This window comes from Alligator sinensis, unplaced genomic scaffold, assembly GCF_000455745.1.
Source record: "Alligator sinensis unplaced genomic scaffold, ASM45574v1 scaffold896_1, whole genome shotgun sequence".
In the NCBI taxonomy this organism is placed as follows: Eukaryota; Metazoa; Chordata; order Crocodylia; family Alligatoridae; genus Alligator; species Alligator sinensis.
This window is the reverse complement of record NW_005842940.1, coordinates 333,762-350,137: the sequence shown is the minus strand read 5'-3', so window position 1 is coordinate 350,137 and position 16,376 is coordinate 333,762. Positions and strand designations below refer to the sequence as shown.

The following is a 16,376-nucleotide window of genomic DNA, read 5'->3' as shown; positions in this document are numbered from 1 at the left end:
AGAGGCAAGAACTAAGATTATTTAGTCTGGAGAATAGAAGTCTCAGTGGGGATTCAGTAACACTTTTTCCGTAGTACTTGAAAAGTGATTGTAAAGAAGATGGAGATAGACTATTCTCTGTAGCCACAGGGAATAGGGCTAGGAGCAGTAGAGGAAATTTAGGAGGGAAATTAGGAAGAACTTCCTCTCTGTGAGGGTGAGGAACAGGGTACATAGAGGTTGCTGAATTTCCACCCCTGAAAATTTTCAAGAGCAGGTTAGAAAGACACTTGACTGGGATGGTTTAGTAAGCGCTGATCCTGCCTTAAGCAGAGGGCTACAAGATGACCTCATAAAGTCAGACCTACTGTCCTATGAACCTATCACAGATGCTCCCATCAGTAGTGTAAACTCATATATGGGGTTTTTGAAGAATTTCTGGTACAGTTATGTCAGTGAGTTTGTCCATGTAGTCTAGACATTCCCATAATTCCCATTATGTATTGTGTATTATCATATATTCCTTAATAATAAGAAAGTTTTAAAGGTAAACTGATGAAGCATAAAAAAGCCAATGTACCACAGCTGCCTTTGGCAATTCCTTTTTAACTTTTGAACATTCAGGACTTAATTTCCTCTTCCCAACTACAATCTCTGTTTAGAACTTTCCTTGCATGTTTTTAAAGACAGCTGCAATCCTTTTATCATTACTGGAAAGAACACTTGCCTTCAACTAAACACCATGTTCCAGAACACTTATTTACAGCGAGCAAGAGGCATTTAATCCCAACCCTGGTAAAAACCTTTCAGTTTCATATTACAGATAAGAACTGGAAGTTAATCTTTTACAGGGCCTAAAGGTATGCCTGTGCTTTATCATGCACAACAAATAAGTAAAGCTCTCTTACTTCACAGCATCTTCTTTCCACAAATACAATTAATTAATCTAGATATATTCTCCAAAGCAGATTCCACACTAAGTGTAAATCCAGAATATTCAATTCTCATCACAAAGGAATTATTCTGGATTCACACTTGCAAAGTTAAAGCAGACTGTGTTAAAAATGAAATGGAAAGGCCTACTATTTTAGTATATTACTTTACTAGAGATCATGTATCTTAAATGGTAGTTTGTGTGTTTATACTTAACAAATCATAAGCAAACTGAACCGAATCTTTTATCATGTGTCAATGCATCCAAGGCAGTATGCTACTCATGGAAACTACAATACACATTTTTTCCATTTCAGCATATATAATAAAACATTTTCAGACACCATATCTGCAGGGAGGTATTGCTTCCTGGAGATTTCTTGGATAGGATTACATTTGGGTGTCTAGTTAGATATCCACTGTCTGGAATGTTTATCATATGGGAGTCATTTCTAAGCTTTTGGATCCAAAGTGCTGCAGGGTCTGTCTGCATTAAACATTTATCTATATACCTCCACTGCTTTCTCATTATAAAATGGCCGACAGCAGTTTTAACAAGTTCTTTACCTCTACAGGACAAAAAGATAAATATATAAACTTCCAGGAGTGAAAGTAAGCTTTTAAGTGACTACCATCATTACTGTTATCCTGTTCACCAATTGCAATGATGCAAAATACGTAGGAGAGACCAAACAACAACTGCGCACCAGAATGAACACACACTGGAAATCAATCAGAGACAGGAATACCCAATTACCTGTGGGGGCACATTTCTCACAAGAAAACTACTCTCTCTCCAATCTCTCAGTTCTAATCCTCAAAGGAAACTTACAAAGCACTTCTCAGTTCACTCCACTTCATCAACCTCCTGGATACTAAAAATCATGGACTAAATATAGACATTGAATTTATGACACATTATAATCTGCCTGACATCTGACTCCCCAGGTACCTCTCCACTATTCATCCCCCTTCTCTCCCCCATACCCAGCCCGTCTCTCACTCTCTGACTCCTCAATCTACATCTGTACTGACTGCCTATCTTGTATGCATACCAGACCAGCCTCTGGCTTCTTTACTTTTCATTCCATCCAGGAAGAGCACATACCAACTGCTGAAACTTCCTTAGCCTGACAAAGGGTTTTTGAACCCGAAAGCTTGCTTAAATTTTTTTCCCAACTATTTAAGTTGGTCTAATAAAAGAACCTTGTCTGCTTATGTCCTTAGACCAACACGGCTACAACCTATGCCCCTACTATCATTACTTAATATTTGTACTGCAGTAGTGCTCAGATGCCCGAGTCAAGACAAAGCTTCTATTATACTAGGAACTAGACAATAAGATCAAAAGAGCACACTGGCTATATTTTGTATTAAAGCAACAAACACGTTTTGCCCTTCTAAGGTGCAAGAAAACTTGCATTGTAGTTGGACTTCTTCCATTCTCACTTTTCAACAGTGAAATGACAGAGATGAGTTTTTAAGAGAGCATGCAATGTTGTAAAGTTGCTAGCCTAGAATATAGGCATGATGATCCTAGGCACAGAACACAGTGCAGAAGAGGGCTCAGAGACATATGAAAGAAGTATGGAGATGTCAATGGCAGAGCATAAAAGAGACCTAGTTCTGACATGTAGGCAAAGGCTGAAAGGTAAAGTTCCATGAAAAGGAGGACAAGGAACTTAAAATGTCTGAAGTAATTGGGGTGCAAAGAATATTTTGATACAAGCAATTTTGATGACATGTAAGGAAGGGCAAGCAACATTTTTATATCAAAGACTTAAATGCAGTAGTTGCTAGAGATTTCCATTAGCTTTAGTAAGAGGAAAACAACAACATTTAAAACCCTGGGAGTATTTTAAAACCCAAACTCTCCAAATTAGGATTTAGTTTCACATCTGGGTGCTTAAATCATTTTACAGGAACCCCCAGAAATAAAACATGCATTCTGACTTTCAGAAAGCAGGCCCTGTAAAATGCAGCTTGCCATACATAGAGGAAGCGTGGAGTTAAAAACCCAGATTATCATGCTGAACATATGTTTGGTGAAAATAGCATAACAATATGATGCATGTAATTTCCTCATTCAGTTATGCTGCAGATACTGTAAGTCTCTTTTTTGTTCTTCACAAGTAGTAAAACCTGGAAAGACTGAATCTGTATATGGATTCTTGGTCTTGTGTTTCAGTTCTGGGAAACCTGCAAGCAATGGTCAAATAAACAAACTTATGTTAACAGCAACAGACAGCTCAGATCACTTCCAAGTTTGTACCCAAATGTCACATATCTCATGTGGTTTTGATACAAGTTTATACCTAATGAAAATTAAAGGTTCAAGTACAGTTTTGAGACAGTGAGGGACTCCACATGCACAGCACGTTAACAACGGAGCATGAAGCAAAATCGCTCCGTGTCTTTCAAGATTTAAGGGTTGGGTTTTTTAAAAGTGGCAACAAAGCTTCTAAGGAAATGGAGCCTAAAATGTTATTGCTTCAGGGTACTAGGGCTAAAGAGGGCTAAAGTCTTGCTTTCAAAGCCAACCCACCACTTCCTATTGGAAATAAGCTTATTATACACCACTCCAAACAGGATGGGAGTTGTTCCTGTCCAACTGAACCAACATGGATGTCACAATATTCTCTATTTTTCTTCTGTTTTCAATTGTCCAAAAGTTCTTCTCTCTCAGAACATGTTCTAGCTAAAAAATAAAAGTGCGTGTTTCTATAATGGGAGGCAAGTAGTGGGATGGGAGAAGGAAACTTGTCCTGGCAGCAGACTAAAAAACATCTAATGGTCTAATGGGAACAAGACATAACAACAAAGAACAAGTGAGTTTCTAGCAAGAGTGCCAAATATAAATTGAAAAGATTTAGGCACACTAGTCCTTCGTAAAACTGTAAGGAATTCTGACAAGTATCCTACCAACCATTTCAAGCAGTGATTTAAAACAGATAAGAGAGGGAAAAAAGGTTAGGCTGATCTAAATTAACAAATAACTTACAAGCTACATATTATTTTGTCATAGTAGAAAGTTTCCAGCATAGCTGTTCAGAAATGCAAAACTACAACTCACTCTGAGTTGTACCAAACTAAACCTTTTAGCATGGCTTGTTACTTTTTTATGGTTTCTATTTTCTGTGACACCTTCTGTGCCTCACTTTGTTCAAAAGATGGAAACATGCTGCTTCACTGAAGCTTGGCTCCTGTTTCAATATGCTTATTTTCAAGGGTCCAGTTCTGTGAGGTACTAGACACCTGTAGTTCACAGTGAAAAAACTTGATCAGCAAGGAGAAAAATACATTTCAGACATGTCTCAGAACAGAGTAGCCAAAAATTAATTCCAAACAAAATGGAAAGAATGGAAGAAAGCAAGAAACAAGGGTAGAGGAGGATTCAAAAGTACCAACATTAGAATAATAAAAATGTTGCTCGATTCCTAGTGAATATAAATGTGCATTTCTGCAGGGACAAAAAACTACTGATCAGCACCATTTCTACCTGCTGTCTTGTGTCAGATTTGTATCTTGAAGTCAAGTGTTATGCCCCTAAACTTCTGATAGTTCTCCTTTGTTGCTGCCATTGGTGCCAGGCCTGCACTACAGGCGGGGACCTGTGCGCGCAGCCTCGACCTCGTGCACCCTGTGCCGGCTCCGGGCTTAGCAACTGCAGCAATGGGACAAACTGCTGCTTAGTGTGGGGCAAAACTGGCCCCTCCCCCTCACTAGCGCTTCCTGGTGCAGCCACCCGGAGGCCGCGTGGGGCTGCCCTGCGTCTCCACAGCATCACTGCCACCTCTGGGCTGCCCAGCACAGCAGCAGTGACAATGCGGAGCAGTCACAGGAAAGCCGAGAGGCAGCGGTGATGGAGCCACACTGCTGCCTGGCATGGCGCAGGCTCCGGACAGCGGCACCAAAAAACGCCCGTCAGCGGCGAGGTGAAGTGGTCGCTTTCCCCCATGCCAAGCAACACTTTCTACCTGGTGCTGCTGCTCAGCCCGGCTTAGTAAGCCTGGAGCTGGTACCAGGTGAACAGAGGTGGGGCTGTGCGCGCTGGTCCTGGCTTCTACTGCAGGGCTGGGGCCAGCAGTGGCAGCAGGAAGGAACCGCCCCAGCCCTGCCGCATGCCCAGGGGCGGAAGGACATGCCACAGCTGGGTGGTGCAAAGCAGGCGCAGAGCATGGGGAGCACTGGGGCTGTGCGCTGTTGGCAGTGGCAGGGAGGCACTGCAGGGTATGTCGGGAGGTCCTGACCTGCTCAGGGGGGCACAGGTCATACCCTCAAACCTTCTCCTGCAAACTCCACAAGCATACCATCCCCCACACACAATCACATACCCCACAAATACCATACCCACACCTCTGGGGGGAGCCCCGCTCACTGCTACATGCACACCCCACAGTCCCCCACAAACCCCATACCCACCCATTCATCCCCACAAACCTCAAACCTACCCACCCATAGCACCCCCACATGCCTCCACATCCCACACAACATAGAAGAGTAAGATTTTATCTTGAGCTATTATGCAATCACTTCTATATATACACAGCACAAACACACAAATCAGGATAATTTTTTTTAAATTAAATTAAAATATATTATCAATCTTTAATTTTTAGTATACAATTTGGTTTTTTTTCCAGTTCTAAGATGGCAAACCCTCTTGCCAAAAGGTGTGCTTCCAGCCCAAGGGGAGGGACTTTTGGTGGCAAAGGTCAGAGGTTAGAGGCAGGACTTCCAATCCCAAGATGGTGACCAGAGGGCGTGGCTACCCTTGTGGCCCTCAACAGCTCACCAAAACTCGTTAAGCGGCCTTCCAGCCGAAATAATTGCCCGCCCCTGGGATAGGCAGACAAGCTTTCAGGTAACTGAGTACCCTTCTTCATGTCTCACCTCAGGAAGATCTCTCAGGGAGACTTGTATAATCTCAACCATACCATTGATCCAATAAAAGATATCACCCACAAGAATTCTTCTCTCTTTCATATTTCTTGGACAATTATGGCAACAACATCACTTCAACACTACCAAGAATCTAGAGTCAGTGATAGAAATAATGTGTACATTAATTAATGAATAAATGCCATCCCTGTTTAGACAAAATCATTTTTTTCTTTTTAAATACTGTTACTAACTTTGTACACATAGGAAAAAATGTCCATTGTGAAAATATATTTATCACCATGGTAGTAACACAGTACGATGATTTCAATAAGAGGTCAGGGAGGACATCTGAGCTTACTTCCTGACTTTGTCACTATGTCACCTTAATGATCCTTAACAATGCACTAACCAGTCTGTGCCTCAGTCTCCTCATGTACATAACAGAAAAATTAATACTTACTTATTTCCATAGAATATTTTAAGAGTTTGAGGTCAAAAGTGTTAAGTAAATAAAAAATAATCATCCTAACTGACCCATTATCCCCCAGCTACAAACCACTCCTGAAAGGCCTTTAAAAAGTACCTTTAAAAATGTCCACAAAGAGGCTGAAAATCAGAATAATCAGCTTTATGGTCTCCTTAGAGAAAGTAAAGTGTAAATAATCATTTAGGCATGTAAATCTGCAAGATAAAATGGCTCTTAACTGTCAGGCACTTCTTAATGTTTAGAACTGGGGTGAGCTAATTAAGGAAACTGTCTTCTGTTGGTAGACAGAAAGTGATTTTATGTTTAGGCACCCTAGTCATATTAACATGCCTTCTAATCCACCAGTGTGTTTATCAGAAGTAAAAACAAAGGTTTTCTTTGAGTGACAACGCGTAGGAGGTGCACGGGGGTGCACGTGCACCCCCTGAGCGTGCCAGTACAGCCTGTCAGGCCACGCTCCCTGTTTAGCCAGCGAGCAGGGGCGCAGGCAGCCACACCAGTGCCCCCCCTGCAAGTGCCAGCTGGGGAGTGGGGCTGCCAGCAGAAGATGCCGCACCGCTTCTGAAAGTGGCTGCGGGACTTCCAGAAGCAGCACAGCCACTTTTAGGTGACTGAGATAGGCCACCAGGGACCACCCCTGCTTGCTGATTGGCACACGCCCCCCCGACTCAAGAGGCACCAGTCACTCATGTTTTCTTTAAGTGTGTATGCACACGCATGTGCGTACATATACATATGTTCCCTTTCCCTCTGTAATAAACCCTGTTTTAGTTTAACATTGCTTGCGACTGAGGCAGTAAATTCATTTTACAATACCTAGTTAAAATTTGTTTTCCTAGGTTTCTGGGTGGGGGCTTGAGCCAGATTTGGAAAGTTGGTGTTAAACCTCTAAATTTGAACCTGGCCCTTGTTACTGTCATCCAGGGCTGGACAGAAGGGTTACATGGACAATAAAAATCATTGCTGAAATAGTAGCAGTTAACTGTCATTTTTTAATATTCAAAAGCATATTGTTCAGAAAAGAATTTACATCATAAGCATTTCGTCTCCTCATATCTTTGCGGAAGACATAAAATAAATGATGATTTCATAGTACTTGTAATTAAATCCCTCCCATTAATTTTTCATCGAATATAACTTATTAGATTAAAAAGCAAGTTGATCATAGTTGAATTATACTTGATCTTGCCTCAGTCCAGGAGTTGGATAGATGATCTCCTGAGGTTCCTTCCAGCCCTACATTTTGATGATTGAATGTTTTGTAAAACAAAATTCAAACCAGCAAGGAACCATAAATTTTTCAGTGACAGTAATTAAACACTGAAACAGAATACAATGTGCTGAGGTAAGTTCTCTGCACTTAAGACTTTAAATCAAGATTGTATACATTTCTAAAATGCCCTTGAAGATTTCTGTAAAGTTTTTCCTAATATCAAAATATTTTCTTGCAGTTTTCAAAGCTGAAATGAAATAGAAAACCAATTTTAAATTGATTCTGTACTTGAAATCACAGACAGCACTTTCTACTTAAAAAAATACTAACACTATTAGTAATCCATGTAGTTTGCCCAAACTCTGTACCACAGGTGGACAAAAATTAAATCAGGATGGTTGCTATATTTAAAGAGAAAGTAGAACATACCTACTGTGATGTTTCCTGTTTTGGTTTCAATGGTGATGTCACCTATAAAAGAAAAACAGTTCGTGCTTTAATGATAAGGGAAGGTTATTGTATATTTTTTTCAGTTCATTCAAAAATATCAGAGATTAGCAGCAGGCTAAGGTTCCACTCTTTGACCCTAATGAAAAAGCTATTCTACATACTTTTGCTTAAGTTGCATATACAAATCAATAAAATGTCATCAGTGTAAATTATGCTGCTTAATATTCACAGAGTTGCTTTATAAATTAGAATTCCAGACATGGAAAGTGATCTTAATCCTGTAGGATCAGATGAACAAAAAAAGCCAAGGGCACTGTGTGTGTAAAAATCAATAATTTTTAATTGTACTTTGGGACAGCTTTTACTTCTTGTGCAATGATTACAGCAGCAATATAACTGATAAATTAACTGAATATGATGTGCAATAAAATGGCCTACAGACAGCTAACTACAAAAAGTTTCCAGTTTCCAGCACAGATATTTTCCAGGGCGCACATGGTGATTGCAGTGATTTTTTTCCAGGATGGGATTTTCTCTTTTATCCTGCAGGGCTGCTTCCTGGACAATTGCCCAAGGAGTCATTACACATTCCCATACTATTCTCTTCAAACCTCTGAAATGTCATGCTGTACAAGTAATCAGGTTAACATATGTGCCCTGTTCTGAAGGAATCCAGTAAAATGAAGTCATAAACCTTCTAATGGCACCACTTTATTGTAAGAAAATCATGTGTTTACTGCTTGTTCAAAAACATGGTTACGTATCACCACTGAGTACAGTAGTATAACTGGTAAGTGCTTTGAACTTATTTAGCAAAATGTGAGTTTGCTCTATGTTTTGCTTATTTCCTCCTTATACCAAGAAAGTATTTGCTAAAGAAAGGCCTGTTTTTGCTGGGTGCAGAGCATTCCTTTTGCGGTGGTTAAGCATCTTCAGTCAATCCTTAGCATTGACATCAGCATGATTTGAGTGTACAACACTTCACAGGGATCTGGTCCTGAGATATTAAAGAGTTTAAATTCTAAAAGTTGACCACTGATAGGAAGCTAAGTATGTAGAACAGTATGCTGAAGTAGAGAGATGTAACAAGTATACTAGTATTAACTGATACAGCTTATTTTTTATTAAAATCAAAATCTCCCCCCCATTAAAAAGAAAACAGTTTACATCACTTTATATATCACTTCCCTAAACCAAAATAAAATCTCATTTATATCCTTTAACATCTGTCTTAACAAATGGTATTACCTGTCATACTTTCATCAGTTTCCCAATCCATTTTTTTGTTATTCCCTCTGCTCTTCCTCCTCCCACTTAGAATTTTCCCAGAACAGCATTTCCCAGTCTTTTAATTTCTACTTGTTCATTGTGCTCGATGCTCCCAGCTCCTCTTCATCCCTTTCAATATACCATAGTAGTTCATGCATGGCTAGCTGCACGCATTCTCATGGCGTGAAGAATAGTCCCTTGCGCTCCAGCAGGTTCCGCATCTTACAGATGGCCACTCTTATGCACATTATCAGTAGTCTCAGTTCCTGGCTCATTTGTCCTCTTTGGTCCAGTCCGTATATCACCATCTCATATGTCAATACATTATACCACTGGGTCTTCTTTGCAAACCTCCCCACCCTCTTCCACACCTTCTCTGCATATCTGCACTCCCAGAACACATGGTAAGTTGACTCATGTTCTCACAGTTTTTCCTCGGGCACTTTTCTGATCTGTGCAATCCCCAGGTGCATAACCTCTCTCGTACAGGTAATACATTTCGTGCTGCTATCCACACAATTTCTACAAGTTGTGTCTTTGCCTGTGCTTCCACAACCCCCTTCCATACTTGGGCTGACTGACTCTCAGTCAGGTTCCCCACTTCTGTTATTCTGTCACTTATATTCCTTTCAAGGCTTTTACTATTTTCCCATATCTTCTTGATCCCTTCTAACAGTGCAAAGTGTACCATGAACTTCTCTATTCTTGCACAGTGGGCTGGGGGTGTCTAGGCCCAAGGCATTTTCTATCCCTCAGTGTGTCCCTTATTAACCATAATGCATCTGCAATTCTTCTCCATAATATGGCACGTCTGGTCTTCGTGAATCAGCTCTGATAAACGGTCTCATTTTTTAGCCCACAACTTCTGTGAAGATTTTATAATCTGCATTTAGCAGCGTAATTAATCACCAATTTTCTAGTTTCTCTCTCTCTCCTTTTTAAAGATGAGGACTACAATGCTTTCCACAAACCTTTAATCTATTTCACCCTGCTCCCACATGCTATTAAATAGTTTTACTGGGCCTTTCCCTATACATCCCCAAAATTTCTCATAAAATTCACATGGTAATCCATCTCAACCTGGATTACCCTCTTCAGTATTCCCCTCTTCAGTTTTTCCATTGCTTCATGCACCTCCTTCTGGGTGATTTCTCTCTCTATCTCCACTCTTTCTTCTTCATCTATTCTTTGCACAATTTCCTCTGCAAATGACTGGGCTTTTGTTTCACCTGTCCCCCTACCTTTAAATAATTCTTTGTAGTAGGATTGTGCCACTTCCAGCACTTTTCTGACTCATTGCTCATTTTCCTTCTACTTTCATCAATGTCAGCAGTTCCTTTCTTGCTTCTTTGAATTTGACTGAGACTGATTTACTCCATGTTTATCCTTCTTCAGTCCATGGTGCTTGAGTTAAGATCCCTTTTGCCCTCTTCCTAAACCATCTGTTGACTCTTCTCTTGTTCTCTGCAATCTCTTATTTCTTGTCTTCCCCTTGTACTGCTTGTTTTTGCCACTTCTCTAATTCCCCCTGTAGGGGTCTCAGTTCTCATCTCTTCCTTTGCACTTCCTTTTGTCCTACTTTGCGGAAGGACTCTCCTATTGGCTTCTTTATCATTCTCTACCAATTCCAGGGATTCTTAAAATATCTCTACACAGTTTTCCAGGTTTTATATAGCACTACGTATTCCTTGGACAGTTGTTCGTTTTCTAATAGTCTCATGTTTAGCTTCCACACCTTTTCCTCTCTGACTATTCTGTCTTGTTTTTAGTTTGATGTCTAGTGCTCGACGGTCACTCACTGCAACCTGTTATATTCTTTCATATCACCTCCAGGCCTTCTGATAACAGGAGTAGTCTATTCTTGAGGAACTCCTTCCCCCTGGAGTCAAATCTTGTTGCTATTCTGGAGTTCTCCCATACATCTATCAATACTGCATTTTTAATCATTTCCTTTAGGATCATGCCAATGTATCCATCACCTTGACAGTGCTACATCCTTCAGTGACTTGTTCTGTTACATCAGGGGTTGTCAACTGGGGGTACACATACCCCCAGGGGTACTTGAGAAGGCCCTAGGGGGTATGTGCAGGCAAGCACGGATGAAGCACCGCCATGCATCTTGTGCAGGAGCCACCTGGCCAGCCGGACATGGGGGGGCGGGGAAGGTTGCACGCAGCGGCTACTGCCGCTCTGCATCTGGCCACATGCCACCCCCGACTGGCATCTGGCCACGTGCCATTCCCCCCCGACCCCCCCGTCTGGCTGCTGGAGATACACTGCTCCACATCCGGCTGCCAGGAGTACACTAACCCAAAAAGGCTGAAATCATCTACAATAATTCTGCACCATGTATAATTCTAGTTTCTGGAACAGTTCCGTTCTTTGAGCACTTTTTGTGGGTTTATAGACATTAAAGATTTCTCTCTCATCTTTTCCCATTGTTATCATCAGTCTCAAAAACTGCCCATACACTATCTCCTGGAATTGTTTTACCTGCACTCTTGGATTCTTTATCAGGAACACTGTTCATGTGACAGATGCTAGTTACATCACTTCATGCACACCAGTATGGTATAAAATTGTTTTAAATCAGATCCACATTTCCTTCTGCACTGTGGTTTGCAATTTCCATAAAAGTAGATTTATACATACCAAGTCATACAGTTGTTCCATTAATAACAATGCTTAACTGAACTTTTTTTTTTTTTTTTTTTTTTAAGCTTAACCAGCCCTTCTTCAGCCTGGATGTACAATACATGGACAGGGGGATATTTAACTATACTTAAATACTGGTTTCCTTATTCTGTCCCATTGGATAAAATACTGTGGTGGATTATTGTAAATACCACATTCTGGCACACTAAATATATCACTGATGGCAGTGGCTTACTGTTTCAATGTTTTCTATAATTTCTGAACAATAATTAGAATATTTTCCTGCATACATAACCTTGTTTCTCTATTAAAATTCAAGCCCGATGTCAAGGTCAATTTGAGGTCAACCTCAAGATGTGGGTGCTGGATGTGAAAAAGTACCATTTCTTTTTTGTACTGTACTGCTTCTGACGTCCTGATTCCTTTAGGACTATAAGGGTGAAGGCATGTTGGGGAGCATGAGAAGGGACTGAATTCACATCTCAGTCCTTCATAGCTTTGATTTTGTACTGTAAAGTTCACTGGTTCTCAACATCATTAGACTTGCATCACCCCACGGAAAATACCAGCTGTTAGTTTTCATTCATTTTTTGACTACAGAAAAATAACAGCAATCTTTTGTTGCAAAGTACTCAGAAAGACCACATCAGATATTTTTTTAATACTAAGGATTCTAATTTGAAATCCATGGGCATGTCAAGATGAGTGTTTGTTTCCTCAGGGACAAGAAGCAGTGACACACCTTGTGCCACTGCTACTTGTCCCTGGAGAATGCCCATGGCACATATGATCTAGCGCATGGCAGATTACCCCAGATGGGGAGGCTGGGTCCAGCAACTGCACTGGCCCTAGCAGCCTTACCTGGGGTCCTGGGAGCCTCCTGGGGCTGCAGCGGCTGCAGCAGCTGCAGCAGCTGTAGCAGGAAGCCTGGCCAGCGGCTGGTGTATGGCTCTGGTCAGCCAGGCTCTGGTTTTGGGTGGCATGCGCTGCTGCTAGTATGCCGCCCTTTTTCCCACCCTTGAAAGGATCTCAAGGCACCCTGGGCCACAGCACTCTAGTTGGGAATCACTGGTATAGGCACTTGTCTGAACAGTCTCTACTTGGAGGCATTAAAAACAGACTACTGAAAATACTTACTTAGAATATTTAAATGATCATTTAACATACATTAGTACCATAAACTGCAGTAAGAATGTATAACACTTATCTTTGTATTTCAAGTATTTGTGCCAAGTTCAATGATTATAAGGCTCCATTTAGCCTTTCCACATGTTGATGCACTATGGGTGGGTAAATCAGTTCATCAGGTAAAGCAAAACATTTCAGCCAAGATAACATGTTTTCACTTATTTATATCAGGCTGAATCTTACAGGGCTATGGCGAAGCTGAACGTATATCCCTTCAGTGAAGCCCTACAAGGCTTTGCTATCTTCACTACTCTCTAGGTGCAATTGTACAGTCCTGTGCAGCCAAGACTGGATCTCTGACCTGTAGCCTTCCTGTTAACTAAGAATTAGCCTGGAAGGTCCAACTGTGCTCAGTCCCTGTAAGCCTCTTTCCTCCAGGAATCTGTTTCTAGTAAAAAAAATAAAAATAATGTTAAGGCCCCGACTGTGCAATCTTTTAGCATATATATAACTTTACTCACATGAGTAGTTCCACTGACGTCAGAGGGGCTACCCAATGTAGTTTAAATAAAAGACATACATAGATGTTTGCTGGAACTAAAATGGCATTTTCAATAACGATTTCTCTAAGTTTCAAAACAAAACTGTTTCACTGTTAGCAACAAGGAGTTACACTTAGTTTTTTTAAATTGGAAACATTTTCATATTCATGAAGGCCAAAATTTTCAAAAATAGGAGCCTCAAATTACGATAGGTTTTAGCTTTTCTAGACATATTTAAACACCCAAGCAAGGGAATTTTTAAAGCAATTAGAAGTCTTGTGAGCACAAGTTCCAGCTCCTAAAACAAGAGTATACCTTGACTGGACCATTTCTTCTACTTTGATTTCCTGTTAGAAAGTGGTATTGGGTATAGAGTATAGGCTACGTGCTCATCCGTTTAGTGTTTAAGATTGTGTCATTCTTATGGAAAGGATGTCAGTAAGCCATGTTTCACTAAGAAAAGTATTTAAGATGTGAAGCTTCTTAAAGAGCTAAAAATCTCTATAACATCTGAAATTCTACTGAGAAGACACTAAAAACAGGTACAAAATGTTAGTGACTAGAAAATGAAAATAACACAGAAATGGAAATAAAATAAAGAACAAGCAAACAAAAGTCAAGATCTAAATTTAAAAACCGAACTAGAAAAAAAATAATTTTTTAAATAAGTCTTTGTATCTGCCTTCATTAAGGAAGCATGTCTGCTCTGGCTTTCATGAAAAGTCCAATGTTCATAGCAATACAAAGACTTAGTGAAGAATTATAAGATAAATTTTCACTCCATTTTGACTAAAAAGTAACAGGTTGCTCTCTAAGCATCACTAAATTCAATATGCTATGTACAGTGGCAGAGATGTAGCAGGGCAGATCTGCATCCTAGGCAGCTGCCAATGCATGAGGTAGCACCAGGTTCCTATGATGCCAATTGCAGCAATACAGTCGGCTGCTGATGCGGCAGCAGCTGTGTCTGCACCTCCCACAAATATGTTCCCTCAGTCACACTACTACAGTAGCTCCTTAGAACAGTAACATTCAGAACAAGGCAAACTTTGTTGAAGTCTTTACTCTGCTTCTTATCACATGACCAGGACTTTAAATCATAAAATGGAGGAAGTGCTTTAACTTTGAAATATGGAGAATTTTCTCTTTACTGCATTTTGAAGCACCAAGCTCTTACCTAACTTTGTCACAAACTTTGTTTACAAGGAATCAATAGATTTAATTAACAATGAAATGCTCCTCTGAATTATTTGCAATGCAAACACTGCAACTATGTTCTGACTGTAGAGATCCAGAATATGAAATTCATTACAAGTGAAAATGATCTGTCCCTAAGGCTTTAAATAAAGTATTTATCTAATTTTGCCATGAACTTTAAGGTACATCTGTCCTGCAAGCATAACTGTGATAGGAGCATGTTGAAACATACATGAGCTAGACATAATCCAATTTACTTTGGTACTGGCAGCACTGATGCTGAGTAATTTTGGCTTCAGCTGCCAAGTATCTACCCAGGATCCCTAACAAGCTTGCTGCACAACTCTGTGCTAATGTGCGTGCTGTCTTAGCTATTGGTACTTGAGCTAATTAGATTAAAGTTAGCTTGGTTTTATGTATGTGTGTAGCAATCAAACCTTCTCATGGCAGTGTAGACATATCCTTCAGTACAAAATTTTTAAAAAAGCAGTTAATTAACAAATATTTCCACATTCCTTTAAAATGTTCGTAACACTGAAGCTTTGGACTAAGTCAGGAAGTCTAGAAAAACGCAAGTGAAAATGATTGGTGTAGGACATTTTTCAAGCCAAGGAAAACAGAAACATAAACAAGTGGCAAAGAATAAATTTAAAAGTTGAACTGCTATTTTTAACAACCTGCAAGATTACTACTAAAATAATGTAATTTTAAAATTAAATTTGCCTTAAAGTCTCACCATCGGATTAAACACACTTATTATAACATATTCTGTATAAATATGAAGACTCTTATACAGCTCTGCACAGGTACAGGGAATTAATTTTTTTACTAAAGGCACACACACTACTGAATATATTTGAATACAGTTTTACTTTTGTTTTTTAAAGAAACATTTGTGAAAGGAACCGTTGTTAATCTAGTCAGTGTTAAGTGTTCCAGTTTAAGAAGAGCTACATGAAAATAAGCATGAAGTAACATAAGAAATATTTGTTTCATTTGGATACAGTTCTAGTCATGCTGTTCCTTATTGAAATTACAACAGCTTTTGGCACGTGGACCATGATGGCGATTTACCTTTAAGTATATAGCTGTTATTGTTCCATTTTGTCATTGCAACATCCTAAATAAGCTTTTTTGAACATGTATGCAAGCATGCATGCATGCTTGCATGCATTGCATGTATGCGTGCACGCGCACACACACACACACACACACTGAACATTCCATAACCGGAACCATCTTGTTACAATCTGCTTTGGTAGAAATTAATATATTGGTTCAATGTATTGGACATTAACTTAAAAAAAACTAAATAAACTAATTGTTAAATACATTTTAAAAATACCCGCACGCCTGTATCTACTGGAAAGCCTGGTTTAATTCCAAAAGCTGACATTTACTTTGGAAGTTTAGAATAAAAAGAGTTTTTCATTTACTCTATTGGACAAGGGAGTTTCTTTTACAGGAATCTGTGGGAGAATGAGCATTTTCAGTGTTAAGTAAAAACAGGCAGTTTCCACAGAATTCAACAAGTTGGTGGTACAGTAAAAAGCTCTGTTTTCTGGCATCCACAGGGTAAGGGGATTGTCAGTTACTGTAAAAATTCCAGTTATCTGAAATAACCCGGCAGGGGTTTTCA

At 39.9% G+C, this 16,376-nt stretch overlaps 1 protein-coding gene across 7 annotated transcripts in view; it reads right to left on the bottom strand.

Annotated features, from left to right (window-relative positions):
- FAM185A (family with sequence similarity 185 member A) overlaps positions 1–16,376 on the bottom strand; it is a 184,088-nt gene that overhangs the window by 140,149 nt on the left and 27,563 nt on the right. For all 7 annotated transcript variants that reach the window (XM_025192530.1, XM_025192533.1, XM_025192531.1 and 4 more), the window contains one exon: positions 7,926–7,967. In XM_025192530.1, coding sequence (XP_025048315.1) covers positions 7,926–7,967 — 42 coding nt within the window. The remainder of the gene's footprint in view (positions 1–7,925; positions 7,968–16,376) is intronic.